This window comes from Symsagittifera roscoffensis, chromosome 4, assembly GCF_963678635.1.
Source record: "Symsagittifera roscoffensis chromosome 4, txSymRosc1.1, whole genome shotgun sequence".
Taxonomy (NCBI): Eukaryota; Metazoa; Xenacoelomorpha; order Acoela; family Convolutidae; genus Symsagittifera; species Symsagittifera roscoffensis.
In genome coordinates this window covers 28948524-28970222 of record NC_087065.1, presented here as the reverse complement: position 1 = coordinate 28970222, position 21699 = coordinate 28948524, and the positions used below count along the sequence as shown (strand labels likewise).

The 21699-nt window shown below is 32.2% G+C and overlaps 3 protein-coding genes across 3 annotated transcripts in view; 1 reads left to right on the top strand and 2 right to left on the bottom strand.

Annotated features, from left to right (window-relative positions):
• The window catches only part of LOC134845323 (uncharacterized), a 40285-nt gene extending 37205 nt beyond the window's left edge, over positions 1 to 3080 (top strand). Inside the window, exon 12 of the mRNA XM_063862311.1 lies at positions 2602 to 3080. Coding sequence (XP_063718381.1) covers positions 2602 to 2775 — 174 coding nt within the window. The 3' untranslated portion in view covers positions 2776 to 3080. The remainder of the gene's footprint in view (positions 1 to 2601) is intronic.
• LOC134844671 (5'-AMP-activated protein kinase subunit gamma-1-like) overlaps positions 1 to 21699 on the bottom strand; it is a 466367-nt gene that overhangs the window by 125087 nt on the left and 319581 nt on the right. The window lies entirely within an intron of this gene.
• LOC134844673 (zinc finger Ran-binding domain-containing protein 2-like) overlaps positions 1 to 21699 on the bottom strand; it is a 474693-nt gene that overhangs the window by 300242 nt on the left and 152752 nt on the right. The gene's annotated exons all lie outside the window — the stretch shown is intronic.

The following is a 21699-nucleotide window of genomic DNA, read 5'->3' as shown; positions in this document are numbered from 1 at the left end:
ACTTAAGAAGTTAATCCTTTACTAGAGAAATCGGCGTTGCTTATATACGGTATTTGTTTAAAAGTCGATAATTGTAGTGGAGATATAGGTTATATAGGTCGTGATGATTTATTAGAAGTCCTAAAATTTGTTCAGGTTCAAATTTCGTGTTTCGCGGCTTGACGTTTGGTTTCTCGTCAAGTTCAGTTGATTTCCTTTGTTTACACAAGCAAACCTTATGTTATAGTATGAACTCTCTTTTTTATCCAAATCGCAAATATTGTTGCGACAAAATGTGTTCATTTTGATAGTGTCCATTTTTATTAGTAACCAGCTATTAAGTACAACCAATGATAAGGATATTAACACAGACTATTATAATGCAAATAACATTTTAGCTTTATGGTACCATGGATTTGTAGGGTAGAGGTAGGGAACGAGACCCGCAACAAAATAAGAGGATTCGAACCTGGGCAGTGTCGGATGTTTTAAATGAACTTTTTCGTATACTAGTTAAAATGCGTCCGCTCTGTAAATTGAGGCATGTTAGTTGGTAATTTTTTTTTTTCAAATTGACTGGTTCTGCTAATGCGACATAATTGGCTTGTGTCACTTAGTAATTATGTAGACTCATAATTGGCGTGCGTCACTTAAGAAATGTTGTAGACTCAAAGTTTTACTCATTCAGTTTTTCCTAGTAGCATTATCGGTCATATTTTTTGCTTGTGTATGCGTATTCGCCTCTGTGTAAAAGGAACTCATACTCCTCTATCTAACAGCGCGAAAGTTTAAAGGTCACGAAAAACGTGATCGACTTTTATTTTCAAAAATGGATTAAAATTTCCAGATTTCCCAACGAAACGAAAAAAGTTAAATATTGATCCAATTTTCTCGAATTGGGTTATTTTTTCGAGAAAAAATGTTCTAGAAATTGAAAGAGCTATAAGGCAGTAAAAACTTTTTCTGGAAATGCGAAAGTTTTTTTTCTTTGAAGCAAGTCAGTTTTTTTTCTGTTCAGTTGCGTTCATTGAATGTTTTCTAACTGTATGTTGGCAACTTTATCGTTTGCAATGCTATTGCAAGTTCAGTTTTTCTGTTATTTTGTACATTTTATTTTTTATTGAGTGTGAGTGAACGACGTGTGTGTTCTCTTATCTAGCTCGTGTGTTTTTTGGCGGGTTGTTTTGAGGTATTTTTGAGTTCATATAGGGCTGAACATATTCTTTCAAAATTGTTCAGAGTCAATGAAGGTAGTGAAGACCCTTAAATAGGATTTGATGATTTTTTGTTTGTTTGTTTTTCTTTTCAGGAAAAGTCATGAAATTTGTTCACGCACAAATTTGATTTTTTGCGGCTTGACTTTTGATTTGTTTTTTGTTTTAGTTCTATTAAAAGGAAAGAAAACTCCACTATTGAACAGAAAAAAAAGTAAAGATCACAAAAACATGAACGTTTTGTTGTTTCGAATTTTTTTTTTAGTTTTCAGATTTCCCAGTGAAATAATAGTTTACCTATTGATCCAGTTTTCTCTAAAGAGGTTAAATTGTTCTGGAAATTCAAAACACTTAAGGGCATTTATTTTTCTTTAAATTCGTAAATTGAAATTTTTTCAAAATACAAAATCAGTTTTTTTTTCTGTTCCATAGCGTTGCTCACTTTTTTCCTACTGTCAGTCGCTCATGTTCTATAAAAGAAATGTAAGTTGATATTTCGCGCGCACAATGCTTTTGGTTCTTGAGTTATGTTTTTGTGTTAGTTTTTTATTTACAATTGCGAATCAAAGTGTATTTTACAAAAAAAATTTTTTTCAACCTAAGTCGCAAATAAAAGTTCTAGTTTTGGTGGCACTTTTGAAATGGTAGGCTGCGGTAGCAGTATAATGTAATATGTGCTTTGACTTTTGATTAGTAAAAAGTTAACGTAGTCGATGCATTTTAAATTCATCAAATGAACCGAAAAAAGTAGTACAATGATAGAAAGCTCGATTTCAGAAATTTTTTCACTCAAAGTATCTCTCATTTGTTTTTGAAATGCATAAATTATACATAATTTGGTTTTATGCTGTCCAATTTATTACATGCAAAATTGCCTTTGTATCTTTGATGCGATTTTTGCTGCATCGAATTGGCAATTTATTAGCATATTTAGCTGTGTTATTTGTGGCTGGTTTTTAAGCATCCGTGGCTAGGGATTTTAAGAATCAGTGGCTCAGTGGTTAATTCGGAGACTCAAATTTGCTAGGTCGCAGATTAGAATTCGATATGAAGCCGAGTTTTTGCTAATTCGAGGCCTGTTTCGACTTTTTCTTGTTTCACTTGATAGAGCTGCCTTTTGGTCGTATTCTCGCAAGTGTTTGCGGAGCGCAGCATCGCCTGTGTAAATTTTTGCTGGAAATGTGGTCGAAAATTTCTGCGCTTTTTGCAAATAATCTGGTTTCGTTGATAATTGTTTTTATTTTACACAGACTGATAGCTGAAGAGTTGTTTTTTATACAGGGATTTTTCTGACCAAATTTTAGTACGAGGAAAACTAAATTGTATTTTATAGAGCTGCTTTTTGTCGTTTTCTCGCTAGCGTGTGAGAAGCGAAGCTTTGCCTCTGTGTATAAATTTTCTATTTAAGGTTGATGGTCAGCAGACCAAGGCTTTGCATGATGCAGGCAAAGAACACATTACGAACCGAAATAACATCAATTCCAGAAGACGATTCTCTGGTAAATCTTCTGGTCCACTTGAGCGACAACCGAGTGTGACCAGTGGGTCCACACATGGCAAGGGAACCTCCAACATACGCTGATCATCAATCATCCAAGTAGAAATATGCATCCTGTAAAGTATGATAGTCAAGGAAATGTAAGGAACAGTTTAGTAGACCTGGATAGACAGTGGTCTAAAAAACTGTGGTATTGGAAGCCAGAAAGACAGAAAACTTAGCTAAAATCAGCATCCTTCCGCTGAAAAACTATGTGTTCAAAAAACTTGTTTTGGAAACTTTTCAAATTTTATTTTTGTATAAAATAGAACCCCTATTCGCCTGTCAAATCCGATTTGCAGATAATAGGTAGTTTACATTTTCTTGTTTTACATAAACCAGTTTGTGTTGCATGTCTATGATGACTGCAGATTTCAGTTTGGATTCTCTTAGTAGCTGATACTCAGTATTTAGGAAACTCCTATTTGAAAGTTGACTTTATCTGCAGCTGCACATTAGTTATTCTATGCTAATCTGATATATAATATCAAGGACTGCTATATAAAGAGACCGTCTCGAATGATCTAAAAAAGAAGACATATTATTCACTAATCAGAGGGCATCGTTTATTTGCGCATTATCAGTTGCCATAATCTAATTGGTGCAAATTGTTATATCATTCGGAACGGTTTTTTCAAGGCATGCTCCTGTTGTATTCTACTCAATTCTACGCATTAGATGTTTTTAGCTCAAGCAATAAATGCGAGTCTTCTATCTATAGCCTAATCAAAAGTCTTTACTGTTGCCTTAATATTTCAACATTAGAACCCTTTGAGATATAATTTCTGGTAATCGTCTTAAAATATCCGAAGAAGATTAGAACACCTGACTTTAAATTTAAGATTTATATAATTTAGAGTTCCAATTTCGAAAGATTGTAATTGCTTTACAAGTCTAACGACAAAGAGCATATTCTTGTATATACTTCAAATGAATTTTTGGATGTCTTCTAAATGGACAAAGTTAGTTTGTTTGTAGTCACTCAAAAAACTTCTCTATCTCAAATTTATCCTCTCTTATAATCTGTTGCATTAATCAGCTGGCTGAAAATTTTGTATTGTTCCATATTGTGTTCTTATTTTCCCGTAAATTGATAATTATATTATTTTGTTACCAAATTTACAGTTTTACCATCGCTTAATTTTCTATTAGTTAATTAAATCTAATTGAAATTTTCCTGGATGCTTTTGCGTACCTCTTATGTCCTCAGAATGAACTGCCGAGGTGACCACTTGGTCACTTTTTAAGTGACTAGTCACTTTTTTGTCGTAAGTCCCTCAAAGTCACTTTTGTGTTTTTTAAACATTTTACAGTTGCATCCATGAGTAATCCAATAAAAATTGTTCAAAAAATCCACTTTTTTATGAGGCAACTAGATGCTATAGCTATTTTTACCAATTAAAAGAACGGGTCACTTTTTTCTCGGCCGAAGTGGTCACCCTGAGAACTGCAAGCGTCCCACGTTTGCCTTGTAGAAACTAATTTTAAACTTGATTTTAAATACTTTCCATTCTTTGTTATGTATGAATATCAATCATTTGATACGTTGTTTCGAACCAGTAGCGAGTTGGGGGTTTGCGGAGACTCCATTCAAGGCTGTGACTATTTCAAGTTATGGCTCCCTCTTTGGTGTCACTAAACGATAAACAATTTTTTGTATAAGACGTCCATGTATGGTCCTCTGTATTGTCCGCTCCGAATTTATTACTAAAGACGATTTGTTAAATGTTTCGCCGGCGCTCTCCATTTAATTTAATTTGGAATTCAAATTCAAACAGTGAAATGTAAATGCATTGCTAATAGGGCATAGCTTCAAACGCACAGGTTGAAATGACGTGATATCAACGGGTTATTTTTCCGATCACAGAGTGGGAAAACCTTGAAAGCGGCTGTTTTAATTCATATTCCAATTTCTTCGAGCAACGAATCAGATGGAGTCCAGTTATACATTTTAAAGCCCTTTTACTCGATATGTTAAGAAACCCACAACAATTCAATGAACGTAGTTCAGAATCTTAGAGGTCGCGATAGTTTTTTTTCGGGTAGTCTTGAGATTTGTGCAGGCTGATTCCCTTTTCCGCGATTTGACTTTTGTTTTCTTCAGGCGCAGTTCGTTTACTTTGTTGAAAAGAAGTTGAATTTCACTATCGGACAGGAAAAGTGTAAAGGTCACGAAAAACGTGATCGACGTCTAGTTTTGAAAGTGAAATTAAATTTTCAGGTTTCACAGCTAAAAAAAATAACCTTTTGATCCTTTTTTTTTCTAAATTTGGTCGATTTATAGAACAAGTCCCGCTCATAAATTGTGCTAGAAATTCAAAGAGATTTAAGGGCATCTATCTTTTCTTAGACGTTCGAAAGTTCATTGACTCTTTTCCAACTGGCTTTTGGCTATGTTTGTTACTTGCTAGGTAATTTAACTATGCACTTAAAACTAGTAAAATTGCTCTTCGAGTCTTAGGTTCCTGTGCACTACCACGCGCAAAAAATACGCTGTAAAACTTTGATTCCGGAATTAACAATTCGGAACTTTACGTGCTGCTTCAGTTGAAAATTTTTGTTTCCAATAAACACCAGTACAATTAACTTAACGATTGAAGTGTTCCACTATGTAACAAAAGCGAGCAACTTCCAAACAAAAGTATTTCACAGGTTATTGTTTATAGAATTTTTGGTTGTATCGAAAAAGTGTCCACAAGTTTTTATAGCGGTCTGACTTCTGACTTTTTTTTTTTAAATTACTTCAAACTGCTTCAATCTCTCCAATACAAAAAACGAAGTGGCGTGAAAAAAATATGCTTGCCTCTAATTTTCGATTTTTTAAACAATAGTAAGCGTTCTTACATCGATTCATAACTTTTTTTCCTTTGAAATTTCTAGCAGATTGCTTTGATAACTCGTATCCTGATGAAAAAACTTGGTTGTGTTAATGCACATTTAAGTAACACCTGGGATTAAAAAACGGGTGTGATGATAAATGTTGAATGATGCCTGAAAGTACCGTCCATGGTTCGCACTCCGATGGCCCCTGGCTGGAATCTGGACTAAAATTTGTTCCTTGATAGCTAAAATGTTTCTCCATGAAAGAAAAAACTTTGGTCGCAAAATCTTTTTGTGTATTGTCGTTTTTTAGCAGCTTAATTGTATTAGCAAGAACTTCGCTGGTATTTTGAGTAATATTAACTGAAATTGAAGATTTGTTTGGTGTCTTCAGATAATGGTACAGTTAGCTGAGTTTAAAAAAATTCCCCAAATTGTGATATCGATGACAAAAGAATTTTTCATGTCTGTTTATTTTTGTTGTTGAAATCAATCATCGGTTGGAGAAGTGTATTGAAGTTTTGCAAATTCGATTTTGAATTTGTATAAAAAATGTATTTTTTATTTGTTTTTCGTTTTTGATCGAAGGACGCTAGTTGAAGGCATGAGCTACGCAATTTGTAAAAGTTTCCTAATTTTGAGAAACTCGAAACAAGTCGCGTTTTGTACTCGCGGTTTTTACAAATTAGAGTAAAAAACATTTAGGAAAAATGTAAAAACCGCATGAGGTGCAAAATTTTGCTGTTACTATGTAAAGAAATTCTCAGCGGCATGATAATATTAGCTTCTCATCAAGTTCTTCAAGTTGAGTCAGTTCTCTCGAAAAAGTTTCACTCCTAATTTTTCTTAAAACTACAGCTTTTAAAATGCTTACTTTTATCCCAACTCATATGTTGAAAAAAACTCAACAGATTATTTTTTTTGTGCTTGTGATTGCCTTCACATCACTGGCACTTTTAGAATTGTCAATTGACTATGTTGAAAACTTGTTTTTCCTACGACCACAAATTTAATGTTTAGCCCTACTGTATCAGTATATTTATATATTATTTCGATAACATCAAATCTGGTCTATTGTTTTTGAATACATAACAATTCTTCTTCTCTTGTCTCTCTTTCTCTCTCCCTCAATTGTTCCTTGTTTCTCTCTCTTCTCTTTCTAACTCTCTTTCTCTCTCTCTCTCTCTCTCTCTCTCTCTCTCTTTCTGTTTCTAACTCTTTTCTCACTCTCCCCCTCTCTTTCTCCTTTCTTTTCAATCTCTCCTCTCTTCATCTCTGTGTTCTCGCGAGTTACTCGCTGACCGCTAAGGAATTATATCCTAAACCATCTACATGCAAAGCAAGTAGCCAAAAATAGAAATTCAATTCAAGATTGTTAATGTCTACTTATCATTTTATAGAATGCGACTGTGTAACGACAAACAAAAAAAACTATGTATTCTAATTGAGCTTTAAAAATAAGAGGCGTAGGTCGCACACAAACCGGCTTTCAATTGTGAAATATTTAGTAAAGCGGCAAAATTTAAAACACTTGTCAAGAAAGATAAAAAACTCACAGTTAAGATTGTGAACTCAAAGTCTAAGAGCAAATGCGACGACGGAACTTGCAACAAATTTTCTAGGCGGTTTGACAACGTTGAGGTCAAAAAAATTTTAAAACCTTCAAATTGAAATATGAAAGAGTTTTTATATCAACTCATTTGTTCAAAAGATTCAACAAAGTATTATTATGTGCCTGCGAGTTCCTTCACATCATTGGCACTTTTTGGACTCTCAATTGACTATGTTAAAGACTATGTTAACCTTACCGTATCAGTATATATTTTTACATTATCTTTATATTTTGCTCCTAATTAATTGTTTTAGGCATAATTTTTGTGTTTCGTTAAAATGAAAAGAACTTTCTCTTTCTTTGGTCAGATTAGTTGTAGGCTGTGTTGTGTTTTTATATGGAGACCATCGTTACTCATTCAAATAAAAATAAGTGCTAGTTTTTTAATTATTTTTTGATGATCAGTTTTGTCTACCCATCGCACTGCTCTAATAGTATTTCAAACCAAAACTTTGCTAAGAGTCGTATTGTGACGAAACTTTTTTAACACGAATTATCATGGTTTCTCCATAAGAAAAGAAAAATTAAAAAGAATTAAAAAAGTATCCTTAAAATATCTCCGCGTTGATTCAAGTTTTAGCAAAAACTAAAAAAATATATACGTTTACGTCGAAGAAAAACTAGTCTATACAAACTTGAGGAGAACTTGTTTTCTGGTTTCTGTAAAACAATTCACAAAGAAAAGTTAGAGAAAAAGAAATGCAGAAAAATTCATAGAATAAAACATAGGAAATAATTTAAAAGAATGCAAAATTACCCTCATGTCCAATAAAAAAACAATTAAACTTGAAAACTTCAGTTAGAAATTAATTTTTAAGTTGCAAATGAATCAAAGTGATGCTGAAGCTTAGAAACTTAGAAATAAAAATTTATGCAGTCTTAGATTTTTGAGTCGTTTTTTGAGATTTTGAGAAAAATTAAATTTTTTAACGGTTTTAAATTTTGTGAGTTTTAAGTTAAAAATTTTGCTGTAAACCTATTTCCTCAAACAAACAGTGAAGTAATTCGGAAATAAAATACAGATTGTTTTTTACAAATCTCAGTTTGACTTCAAAAGAAATTGGAAATCAATGGATTGAGTGCGGTAATGAACTATGTAAACTTTGAAATATTGTGAAAATTTCTGCACAAAAAAGTCACGATAGACATTTAAGCCGATATTATAAAACAAGAAGATCTTATTAAATTCTCAATAAAAAACGTTATAAAAACATAAAAAACAGTCATGACTAATGCAATTTATAAAATAATATTTCGAGTCATTCAAACAGCTAAATTGCTCAGTTATGTCATTATTTTTGGAAAAGGTTTGAAGAAAAACAAGTTTTCTGAACTTTTTAATGAAATCTTTTTTTGTTTTCGAATTTTATAATGGAAATATTATACAATCTTTATTGAACCTTTTAGTTTTGCTAAGGCCAATCACAGTAATTTTGTATCATCCAAGAATTAATGAGATTGTTTCATAGTTTTTTCTGATTCTAATGATTACATGATTAAAAATCGTAAACTTGTTTTTGCAGCACTCAATTGATTAATAATGCCTGAATCTAGTGTATTTCATTAGAATAAAAAGAGAAATATTTAAGCTGCAGCAAAATATTCATTTTCTAAGTCATAAAATGAAATCGGCGTTTTTCTTAGAAGTAAAAACTATGCATAAAAATGTTTCCTTTGTCATAAGTTACTGAGCTAAGATTATTTCAGGATAATCAGTTCAATTTATCAACAGCTCAAATACCGACCCTCAATTTTCGATCAAAAATTTTTGTAGGTAAAGGTGGCCTAGTTTTTTTTCCTGATTACAAAATGTTCTTCATAGTGCACTGGAAGTTCATGGATGATAATAGAAAAATGTTGCCTAAAACTTTTTTCTTCTAATCCATTTTTGTTGCAAATTTAGACGATGAAATTGCTTTTATTGTGATTATAATCAATTCATTTGGCCAAATCACAATTCACGAAAATCTTTTATATCGAAAAAAAAATCCATTTAGAGTACATTATAAATAGTTTTGATGGATTATAGTCTCAAAGTTTTCGCAAAACATGTGCTAAAATAACGGCCTACTTGAAATATGAACAGCCAAATTTTTTAATGCGCATTTAACGCTCCTTCTTCCGGTCGTTATGATTCGTTTTGAGATTTTGAGGAAAATCAAATTTTTTACACTGGTTTTTATTTTGGTAAGTCGTAAATAAAAAGTTTTGCTGTAAGCTTACACCCTTACACAAACGGTGAAATAATTTGGGAAAATTCTATGAATTGTATTTTACAAACGTTAGTTTGGCTTTAAAAAACATGGAAATCATTGGATTGATTGCTTTAATGGACTATGTCAATTTTGAGCTATTATATAATTTTTTGCAGAAAAAAGTCACAATAGACATTTAAGCCGACATTATAAAACATGAATATATTACTAATTTCTCAAATTTTTTTTTAAATAAGAAGACACAGTCATGATTAATGCAAATTATGACACAACAACTCAAGTCATACAAAAAGCTAAATTGCTCAGTTACGACAAAAAGCCAAATTGCTCTTTTTTTTAAGTTGCTGAGTTTTATAATGCAAATATTATCTTATTTTTTTATTTTTTAGTTTTGCGTAAATCTTGAGTTTTTATAAAAGAATATCATTTTTTATCAGTAAATATTTTTACGATGTTTTTATATTTTGGCCCTAAAATTTGTTTCATGCATATTTTTTGTGTTTCGGTAAATTGAAAAGAACTTTCTCTTTCTTAGGAGGTCAGTGCAAATTAATTGTAAGTTGTGTTGTTTTTTGTTTTTTTTATATGGAGGCCATTGATACTCATTCCAAAAAAATAGTGCGTTTTTTAAATTTTGTTTTGATGATCAGTTTTGTCTACCCATCGCACTGCTCTAGAAAAGAATTCAAAAAGTGGTCCTTTAAAGTTCTTCTCGAGAAAACATCGAGATGTGCGGATGTGAGGGAAATATAATGCATGAGCTTTTATTTATTCGAATGTTCTGGCTATATCAAAAGTAATTCCGAAAAGAGTCCGGTATGGTATCATACTAAAAACCTTACCGAGTTGATTCAAGGTTTAGGAAAAACTAGAAAAAAACTTGTTCACGTCTGAAGAAAAACTGGTCTGCCCAAATTTGCTGATAGAAAGCTGATAGAAAAACCACAGGAAATAAATTAAAAGAATGCAAAATTACCCTCATGATCGATGGAAAAACAATTAAACTGAAAAACTACAAGTAGAAATCAATTTTTAGGTTGCAAATGAATGAAAAGATGCTGAAGTTTAGAAACAAGAAAAAAACTAACGCACCTTTAACTTTTCGAGTCGTGTTGAGATTTTGAGGAAAATTAAATACTTTACTGGTTTTTATTTTTGTAAGTCTTCAGTAAAAAAATTTGCTGTAAGCCTATATCGTTAAACAAACGGTAAAAAAAATTGGGAAAATTATGCGGCTTGTTTTTTACAAAGTTAGTTTGACTTAAAAAACATGGGAATTCAATATATTGACTGCGTTAATGGTCTGTGTCAATTTTGAAATATTGTATTTTTTTTTGCAATAGACATTTGAGCCGATATTATAAAACAAGAAGATATTACTTAAACTCAAAAAAAAATATTTTAAAAACATAAGAAACAGTCATGACTAATGAAACTTTTAACATAACATTTCGAATCATACAAACAGCTAAATTACTCAGTTTTGTCATTATTTTTGGAAATGATTTGAGGGAAAAAAAATTTTTGAATTTTTTAATGAAAACTTTTTTTCTGAATTTTATAAAGGAACTAACATACAAAATTTATTAAACCTTTTAGTTTTGGTTATGCAAATGACAGTAATTTTGTTTCATCCAAGATTGAATGAGATTGTTTCATAGTTTTTTCTGATTCTAATGATTACATGTTTAAAAGTTGTAAATTTTGTCTTTGCAGCACTCAATAGAATAATAATGCGTGAACCTAGTGTAGTTCCCCATTAGAAGGAGAAAAGTAAACTGCAGCAAAATAATCTTTTCCTAAACTTTAAATGAAGTAAATACTTTGCATAAAACAGTTTTTTATCCTATTTCCGGATAATTCGTTCATTTTATCAACAGCTCGAATACAGACCTTCAGTTTTGTATCAAAACTCTTCTAGTGTAACTGTGGCCCAGTTTTTTTTTAAATTTTCTTCATACTGCACTGGAGGTTCATGGATAAAAATCGATGATAATGGAAAAATGTTGTCTTAAATTTTTTCCTTGAAATCCATAATTGATGCAAATGTAGACCATGAAATTGGTTAGGTTTTCGTTATAATGGATTAGTTCCGTCAAATCGCAATTCATGAAATTCCATTATATCGGAAAAACATTCCAGTTAAAAAGCATTATAATTGATTATAATGGAACATAGTCTCTAAAGTTTTCCTTGTAATCCATAATTGATGCAAATGTAGACCATGAAATTGGTTAGGTTTTCGTTATAATGGATTAGTTCCGTCAAATCGCAATTCATGAAATTCCATTATATCGGAAAAACATTCCATTTAAAAAGCATTATAATTGATTATAATGGAACATAGTCTCTAAAGTTTTCAGCAAAACAAGTGCTATAATCACGGCCTACTCGAAATCTGAACATAACCAAATTTTTTTAATGCGATTTTATCGCTCCCCCTCTCGTATCTATTCATAAGTTCATCAAGTACTTCTCACCTCAACCCCCCTGCGCGTTTGTACTCACCCTCAGACCCCACACCACCAACCCTCTTGGCAAATGTGGGCGTGGCGAGAGGGCTGTATTTTGGGGGTATTGTGTGTACATGGGTGTTGGATAAATGTTAATGCGAGTTGTAAGAGGAATTTAAACGTGGGGGGAAATGTGTGTGTTTAATTGAATATGTCATGATGGCATAAGTAACAATTTGCTTCCAAAATTGTCGCCTATTGATTGTCAACCACTTTTTAAAACTTTTAATGGTCGCTTAGTTGAAGGCATTTTTCCTGATAGTTCTGAGTTGGCAAAGGTCATGGTTCTACTTGAATGAGAAGAAATTTTTGTTTACCACAATCATAGATCAATTAGCCTCCTTAACTCTATTTCAATTGCTTCCGAAAAAAATATACAAACGACAATTGTCCTTCATTGAAAAATGGCATTTTAAAAAGAGAACAGCTTAGGTTTCCAAACCAGAAGATCATTTGTTCAAAAAATTTACAATGCTATTGATTTCAAGGAAAAAGTAACAAGTATTGAAGGTACTAGAAAAGAAGGTACTAGAAAAGGTACTAGAAAAGAAAGTACTAGAAAAGAAAATACTAGTAAAAAAAATGGCATGAAAATTTGAACTAACACAGGACCCTCCAAAAAGAGAGCACGAAATTATACCCTCACTTCTGGCCTAACCCACCAGAAGAGGACGTCATGAGCATGCTCTATAGCCGGCCTCACCCACCGTGCTACATCCACGCTTTGTGACACACACGACACTATTTTTGACGAGAGTTACTCAAGTGTGAGTAGCTCTTAAAAATAACCGAACTAAATAATAACGCTTTTGTCATAAAAACCAATATAAAGATCATAACTAAAAAAAAGGATTAACAAAAATTGGTATATGTAAATGATATACTGCAGTATATAGATTACAAGCAGCCCAAAGACGAGCATCAAGGAATCTGACAACCCAATCACAATCCAACTACGAAATGGCAAAACCCACCTGACATGCTGCCTACGTCAGTACACTCAATGGATTTGGAGTACGATTTGGCATCGCAGAAAAGGAAATCCATTGCAACAGAACAATGGCCATCTCGATGTTACGTACAGATGTTACTCAAATAAACGTACAGATTCAAGTCACCAGGCATTGCATCCAAGCTCAAACTTCACGCCACTCCCAAACAAGACCGAAACACAATTCTCCACAAAACAAGAACAAACGACCATAACAAACCATTCTGGAATCAGATTGACTTCCAGAAACAACAGCAACACTTGGTGGTCACAGTCAATGTTAAATGACAAATTGATATCCACGATTCCAGCTTCCTGGAGCTTCCTTCTCCAAGAACGGAACAGAAATGATGCTCGCGACATACAAACGAACTTCATCCATCCTCCATCGCAGATGAATATAAGAGAACAAAAACTAAAACTCTCTAAACACCGGATGGGTTCAACCAGATCTAAACCTGTATTTATAATTGATTAATATTATGATATTTTACCTCTATTAAATTTTAAATACTAACCAATCATATTTCTTAAAACTAACAGCCTATTAATTTGTAAAGTGTTGAAACTACTTGTAGCTTCAACACCAGAGCAATTTGAAATAAACTTAGAATACAGTTGTTCTCATTCTGGAACTAACTCCCGTAAACCGGTTTACACTAGATCTATTGAGACTAGGAGATATAAGAGTAAGATTAAGATCGGTATTAGACTAAGAAGTTGCACGAATATATCCGGCCGAAAATAAGATAGTGCGACGAGCAGACGGTGTACCTTATCTGGAATTACTCTATGAGCACAGTAAACTATACATAACTCAGATTGGTTAGTTAGTAATATTTTATAGTGGTAATTTATCAATAAAATAATTGGTTTATAAATACTAGTTCAGAACTAGTTTCCAGTATGTATGTATGTATGTATGTATGTATGTATGTATGTATGTATGTATGTATGTATGTATGTATGTATGTATGTATGTATGTATGTATGTATGTCTGTTTGTATGTATGAGTGTTTGTTTGTATGCATGTATGTATGAAGGAATGTATTTGGCCATATAATGTGCTCGATTTGGCCTCGTGATGTGCTCCAAATCCGAAGACAATTTCTTGACTGATCCGTCTCTATGGTGATCACAGAGGTGATGACAATGCTTTTATTAATTGTAAATCACAATTCATAACCTTTTCGACCTAATAGGGTATCGGAAATTTTCATACCTTTCCCGAAAATCGGCACTTGAGCGGGGTAAAGTTAAAGTGTAAGAAACGCAAAGTTGCAAATTTATTGAAATTGGTTGCGCAAATTCTCATCATGACTCGCTCAAATGTGTAGTGTTGCTTGGTAAACTCCGTCTCAGCCAATTGGAGCGTCCGATTCCAAAAGCAAGGAGCTCCGTTAAAAAATTTTGACCCATTTTTATCAATTATCACTGCGATGGTACATGACGACAGCGAATTGAATGAAGTCTTCGACTTCATCACTTCAAGTAGTTGGATTCTCGGACAAGACGAAAATGACGAAAAGAAACAGGAAATTAAACAATTAGAAAAAGTGGAACCTGATCTAAACTACATTTTATTATTGGATAAATTAGATATTTTATCAACATAAAATATTTAATATTAACCAATCATATTCCATCTAACTAACAACCCACTTATTTGTAAGTGCTGAAATTACTTGTAATTTCAGCACCAGAGTGATTTGAGTTTAACTTAGAAATTAGTTACCTCTCCAAGAGAACTTCAGCAGCCGCAATAAGCCAGTACACCCTAGATCTATTGAGCCTAGCAGAGACTAGTTAAACACATTGAGACTAGTAGATATAAGAGTAAGATTAGGATCGGTATTAGACTAAGAAGTAGCACGAATCTATCCGGCCGAAAATAAGATAGCGTGACCAGCAGACGGTGTACCCTATCCGAAATTACTCTATGAGTTAACCACAAGGACCTAACTCATCTGTTGCGACCATAAGTCTCGAATAAAGACCTTAATAGCTTAGAATTAACCAAAACTTGATTAGAAAATAGACAAAACATTTTCAAAAGGTTACACGACAATAACTTAATTGAAATGTCTCTACGACTCAATAGATCAGAGCCGCTAATCCGCACAATACGAGAACTACCCGGTATTGGAAAAAAACCTCGGACAAGAGACGACATACGACTACATAGAAACTTACCATTTAGTTTCATGGTCGTACGGCAAAAGCCAACACAAACTTTTATATTTAGAATCTTATTAGCAATGAACCTAGATTTTCATTTGCAAACATAAAATCCTTGAAGGAAATCTTCAATGATTATTCCAGGCGCTAAATAAAATTGCTATTGTACAATAACGATTGATAAAAACATCTCAAATCGTTCTCTCCAATTCTGCAGTAATATATAAAACATATTTGAAAAATTCATTATTGAAAACAAAAATAAAAATTTGTTGCATGACAATAAATTGTTAGTACATATAAATCATCCTGTTGTTCCAGCTTCATCACCTAAGCAAAACAGCAATCATAAATCAACTAATAACATCAAAAACTGAAACCTTTTAATAAATAAATTAAACTATTTTCAACTTAATTTTTTTAAATCTTAATTCAGATCATCAAGGCTTTCCTTGGATCTAAATCAATTTTCTATTTTATAAATTTTAAATTCTGATCAGCAAGGCTTATCCTTGGATCAAAAAGAACAATTTTGTTTTCCCCCGCCCACTTATCAAGTGTCTAACGACCTCAAACGTCGATTCACTACCCAACCTTTTCAAAAGACCCAGGACTAATAGAAATTTTTAATCACACTAACCATTCAAATTAGGCTAAACAGTGAAGAACTTCGGTTGTTCATCCTTCACTTGAACCCTCCTCTTACCTGACCCAGGATAAATCTTAAACTTATTAAGTTTAAAATAGTATCTAACGAACTACTTGCGTTCTAATTATACCTGAACCTTGTGGATCGGTTTACTACTCTCCAACCCTTGAACACAATCACTACCCCTAAGTAAGATTAAGTAAATTAACACCTTAACTTAGACTAGCCACGAGAAAGTAAAAATCATTCTTTGGAATCGATATACTTTTCTCTCCAACCCTGAATAAAAGGACCCAGGTTAAGCTAACCAAAAAATTGTAAGGGCTAGCAGTCTAGGAAAATTAAAATCACTAATAACTTCTTGCATCCCTCATCCTAAACCTTATGTCATTAAAAACTTTAGGAAATAAACAAACAATCGTACTACACAATTGTGAAATAGACAATCAAAAATACGATCTTGTAATAACCCCACATAAACAAACAGTTGGATACATTCAAACAAAACGACAAACAATTGAAAAATTATAAGTAAACAAAACAGATAACACGAAAAAGAATTTCAAAAAATAGAAATGCCTTCTCCGAATCAGATGCTAGTAGTCTAGACGCACTATACAAATTTAAAAAATCAGGAAATAAAAATTGCCCAATCCATAATCAATTATATTTTTCCGATTCAGAAACAATTTCAAATTCATCAAAAAGAGGAAAAAGAAGAATAAAAAAGATATATAAACACAAACCAATACATCTATACAATTGGAATCAACCAATTAGACATATTGATAATTATATATTAACAATCATCAAACGAAAAATGAGCAACACTCAAAGTGACGAAAGTCCAGACGAAGAAGCAGTTTTTCCCTTTGTTATAAATTCACTCAATGATAGAGGACAAACACGATTTTGCAAAAATGTACTCGTAAATTTGTTTGAACCAGGAATCAGTCCAAGCAAATCAGAATTCCCAGATGTAAAAATCAAAAGACAAGTTATAGATATTTGAAAGATATATGTAGCCTAACACATCAATACGGAATCTACACCATAGAAATCAGCACATCAAGAACACTTCATGGTAAATACGTTATCCAAACAGACGATATTGATTTAGAATTTTCAAAAGTATTCACAGAATAAATCAAAAGCATACAATATCAAAATTAACAGAAAGCAAACTCAATATTCACGAACGAAGTTTTTGCAATAATATATAGTGATAGTTCTATAGTAGAAAAAACAGAAGCTCAAAGTACATCACCAGTTCAAACATCAAAACATACAAAAGTAAGAAACGAAATCGTCGCATTTTCAACATTTTTAAACGCAATCCGTGAAAATTTCACCAATAATGATGTCTCACAAAACACCAAACATGATTTACAAATAATACAAGCATGATTTTCAATTGATTATTTTACACATAATATCGACTTAATTGAACAGGCAAGAAAAACCTATAGACCCCAAAGTACCAATGACGACACTGTCATTGCAGAACAATCAGATTACGTTTGGGACCCTGAATGGTCTCATCCAGCATTTTTAAATTTTCCAGGTGATATCTCAAGTCAAGCAATAAGTACAATATCTTTTCACAAAGATTATGTAAGAGTAACACCACTAACGATTGACGCAACACCTTTGAATTAAAAAACATTTTTACCCGATACACGAAATAACAGCTTAAAGTCGACAGTTATACATAATGAAAACCTCAATGCAACTAGAAATCTTACACATCAAGATATTCAAACACCATCACACTTCATAAACGAAGAAATAGTTCAAACAACAGTAACAACTACACAACAAAGTATCTCACCAAAATGTCCAAACTTCACAACACCGAGAAATATAAATACAACATTACCACAAGTAACCTTACAATCAACCGTTAAACCTTCGGTTGCTTCAAAATATTCACATATGGACTATCAGACGTATAGACCAATGACAAAACCGCCAAAAACACGAAAAACATTCATAAGAGACACTTTTGAGGAACACAACTATAATTATGTACATCAGTCAAAAACAAATCAACCCCCCCCCCCGAAAATGGAAAACGTAAACCACGTATGTTCTCATTATTGGAATCTTCCAATTACATCGACCAATTCAGTAAATTTTCCAGATAATCCAAAACCTTAACAGGATCATAGTGAAAATTACCCATTTTTTCAACAAAATAGGAATAAACAACAATCACCTTATTACACAAATTTCTTATCATCTGATGATGATGATTATTATCAACCAGACATTTTTGCACCATATACACAAGAATATTGCACACAAAGATCGCGACCATCTCAACCATCCCAAAACATGAAAATTTACCCACAAAATTCAGCAGATATGCAGAACCAACAACCAATGCATATACAAAACCCAATTAACGCACAATTTTTTCAACCTATACAAGCACAAAACCCAATGACTCTGCATTCTTACCAACCAACTCAAATGCAAAATGAAATACCACTACCATATTACCTCCAGCAACATTAAATAACAAAAAATCAACTTACAAATTTCTCACAAATAACAAGCGCCGCAGAGTCACTCCAAATGACGACGAATCCATATTTAATGGGAGGATCGTCAATAACATCCAATAAACCATTAACGGTATTCACAGGAACAGACCCTGAATACTCAGTAGAAGATTACCTAAATGCAGTCACAGCAAATTTAATTTTAAATATAGGACCCGAACCTATTAATACGCCACTCCATCAAATTGGATACATAGACGCACAGCGTTAATACAAACAACACTAGATGGCGCAGCCCAAAAATGGTTTTCAGTACTACCTAAAGATATAAAATCAGATTGGAAAAGATTCACACAAGAATTTTCAAAAATGTTTGATTCTGAAAGAAACAAACAACATCAAAGAGTTTTATGCAACGAAATTCGCAGATTACTAAATCAAACAATTAAAAAATTAGCAGTTCGAATCGAAACACTAGTTCGAAAAGCAAATTTACTCAATACACATGATTACAAAAACACAAAAATGACAGAAACTTTAATGATGATCTTAACACCTCAATTAAGGAAAATAGCTTTAAAAAATAGAGCATCTCATCCTTCCTCAATTCGAGAACCAGATTTAGATTTTAGAAAATTAGTAGATAAACTAGAACAAGCAGAAATCACAATGACACTTGAAGAAACAAAAAACCTAAAACTACAGTATGTTAATCGGATCGAAACGAATACTACACATTTAAATAACATACAAGGATCAGATACAGACCTGATTGAAAAAATCACTGAAATTTTGAACATCTATGAAAAGAACCCAAACTTTAAAGGCGAACCATCTTTCAAAAAATTGCGTAATTATTGCCGACGATACGGACACAGTATTGCCGAATGTAAACAAAAACAACAAGACAATCAGAATAAACCTCAAAAGCATAAAGAACCAAATAAGTCATTCTATCAATATATGAAAAAAGATCAAAACCTACCAAACAAGAATATATACAGAAACAATAGCTCAGGAAAACCACTTCCAGGCAACTCAAACTATTCAAGAAATGAATCACCATATAACTCCAGTTATAGAAGGTAGATTGCCAGAACAAAGAAATTCTCGAAATTTCTCACAAAATAGATATATTAGATTGAAAAGTCAAAATAACCAAAATAGAAACAACTATTCACGATCGAATTCAAACACAATACAATTTATTTCTGCAACCAGTTCCCATTCAAACCCAAGGAATAGACACTATTCCAACGATAGATCACGAAATTCATCATATAACAGAAATAGAAACTATTCAAACAATAGGAATAGAAGTTATTCCAATAATCGATATCAGAACTATCCAAACAACAGATCCAGGAATAACTCATATACTAGATCAAATAACCAAAGATCAAATGATAACTATCATGACAGATCACGAAATAATTCACAAAATCGAAGCTCAAGCTACAGCAATAGATACAAAAACTATTCCCAGTCACCCTATAGGAATAATATCCGTTACCCCGATTCTAAACATCGATACAGAAGTAACACACCAAAGCATCAAAGACCCATTAGTAAATTATGGAAAAATCCAACTATTCCTTGTTCCCACAAGAACAATGGAACAAAACAAGATTTTGAACAAGCCATTCAAACCAACTTTTCATATTACTGATATTAAGCACAATATCATTGGCATACCGTTTATATATTTAAATATATACCCACAATAAACATCTTAAATAGTAAAATCCATATCAAAGATAAATATAAAAAAAACAAAAAACACAGCCTTGACATTCTTTCAAAGATTGAACGAACAACCACCATTTTTGTCAAAATTTTACCCAATTTATAATTAAGAACGGAAATATCTGAAACCACTATCAGGAAACGTATATAATTTTTCATTAAAACAAGTACGTCAATATGACAAAAGTCAATCAAACAACAACTTTTCATGTCAGATTTCGAATTTAAACCCATTCACAAATTTTTCAAAATTACAATCTCATCCATAAAATACTTGAAAAACACAAATTCTGATATTATTTCATTCCACGTGTATAATAATACACCATTTCAAATAACATTACCCTTAGGACTATTAGGATATTGTGAAACAAATGCTACAACTTCACCCATAAATGAAGTAGCATATCGAGTAAATAATATATTACAACTATTAGATATTTCTCAATCAACAATCCTTAACGAAGAATTATCAATAAATAATATAATAAGTAAAGCTCAAGCTACAGCAATAGATACAAAAACTATTCCCAGTCACCCTATAGGAATAATATCCGTTACCCCGATTCTAAACATCGATACAGAAGTAACACACCAAAGCATCAAAGACCCATCAACCAAGTACAAACAAATAAAAACACAACTTCGGACCCCTCAGGTATTGATAACACAGAAAACAATGAATTACAATTAAATCACATTGATTGTGAATCAACAGATACTGAAAGTGATACAGATAATACCATCTCAGTAAATTTGATAACAGTCGAAAACGACTATGAACCTATCATATATGAACAACCCTTTACTTCACACATATACGAAAATCAATTGGAACTTCTTCATAATTATTATATTGGACCCATTAATAATAAAACACAAACTACACAAGAAGTAAACGAAATTAACACTGTAATTAAACCTGATAAAAAAAAGACGAAACACAATGCTCAAACACAAAACATATTTGTCAAAATATACAAAACGAACAACCGAGAGAAAAAAGTTGGACAATCCCATTTCTCTTAGAGAGCCCAAGAAGTAAAGAATTTCAACCACCACATCTTGAAATTGAGTTTTTAATCGACTCAGGAGCAGAACCAAATATTATTAATTTTCCCACATGGAATGAAATCAAAACCCTGCATCCAAATTTAACACCTCTTGAAACATCTAGTAAATTAGTAACAGCACAAGGATCAAAATTAGTAAATTATGGAAAAATCCAACTATTCCTTGTTCCCACAAGAACAATGGAACAAAACAAGATTTTGAACAAGCCATTCAAACAAACTTTTCATATTACTGATATTAAGCACAATATCATTGGCATACCGTTTATATATTTAAATATATACCCACAATAAACATCTTAAATAGTAAAATCCATATCAAAGATAAATATAAAAAAACAAAAAACACAGCCTTGACATTCTTTCAAAGATTGAACGAACAACCACCATTTTTGTCAAAATTTTACCCAATTTATAATTAAGAACGGAAATATCTGAAACCACTATCAGGAAACGTATATAATTTTTCATTAAAACAAGTACGTCAATATGACAAAAGTCAATCAAACAACAACTTTTCATGTCAGATTTCGAATTTAAACCCATTCACAAATTTTTCAAAATTACAATCTCATCCATAAAATACTTGAAAAACACAAATTCTGATATTATTTCATTCCACGTGTATAATAATACACCATTTCAAATAACATTACCCTTAGG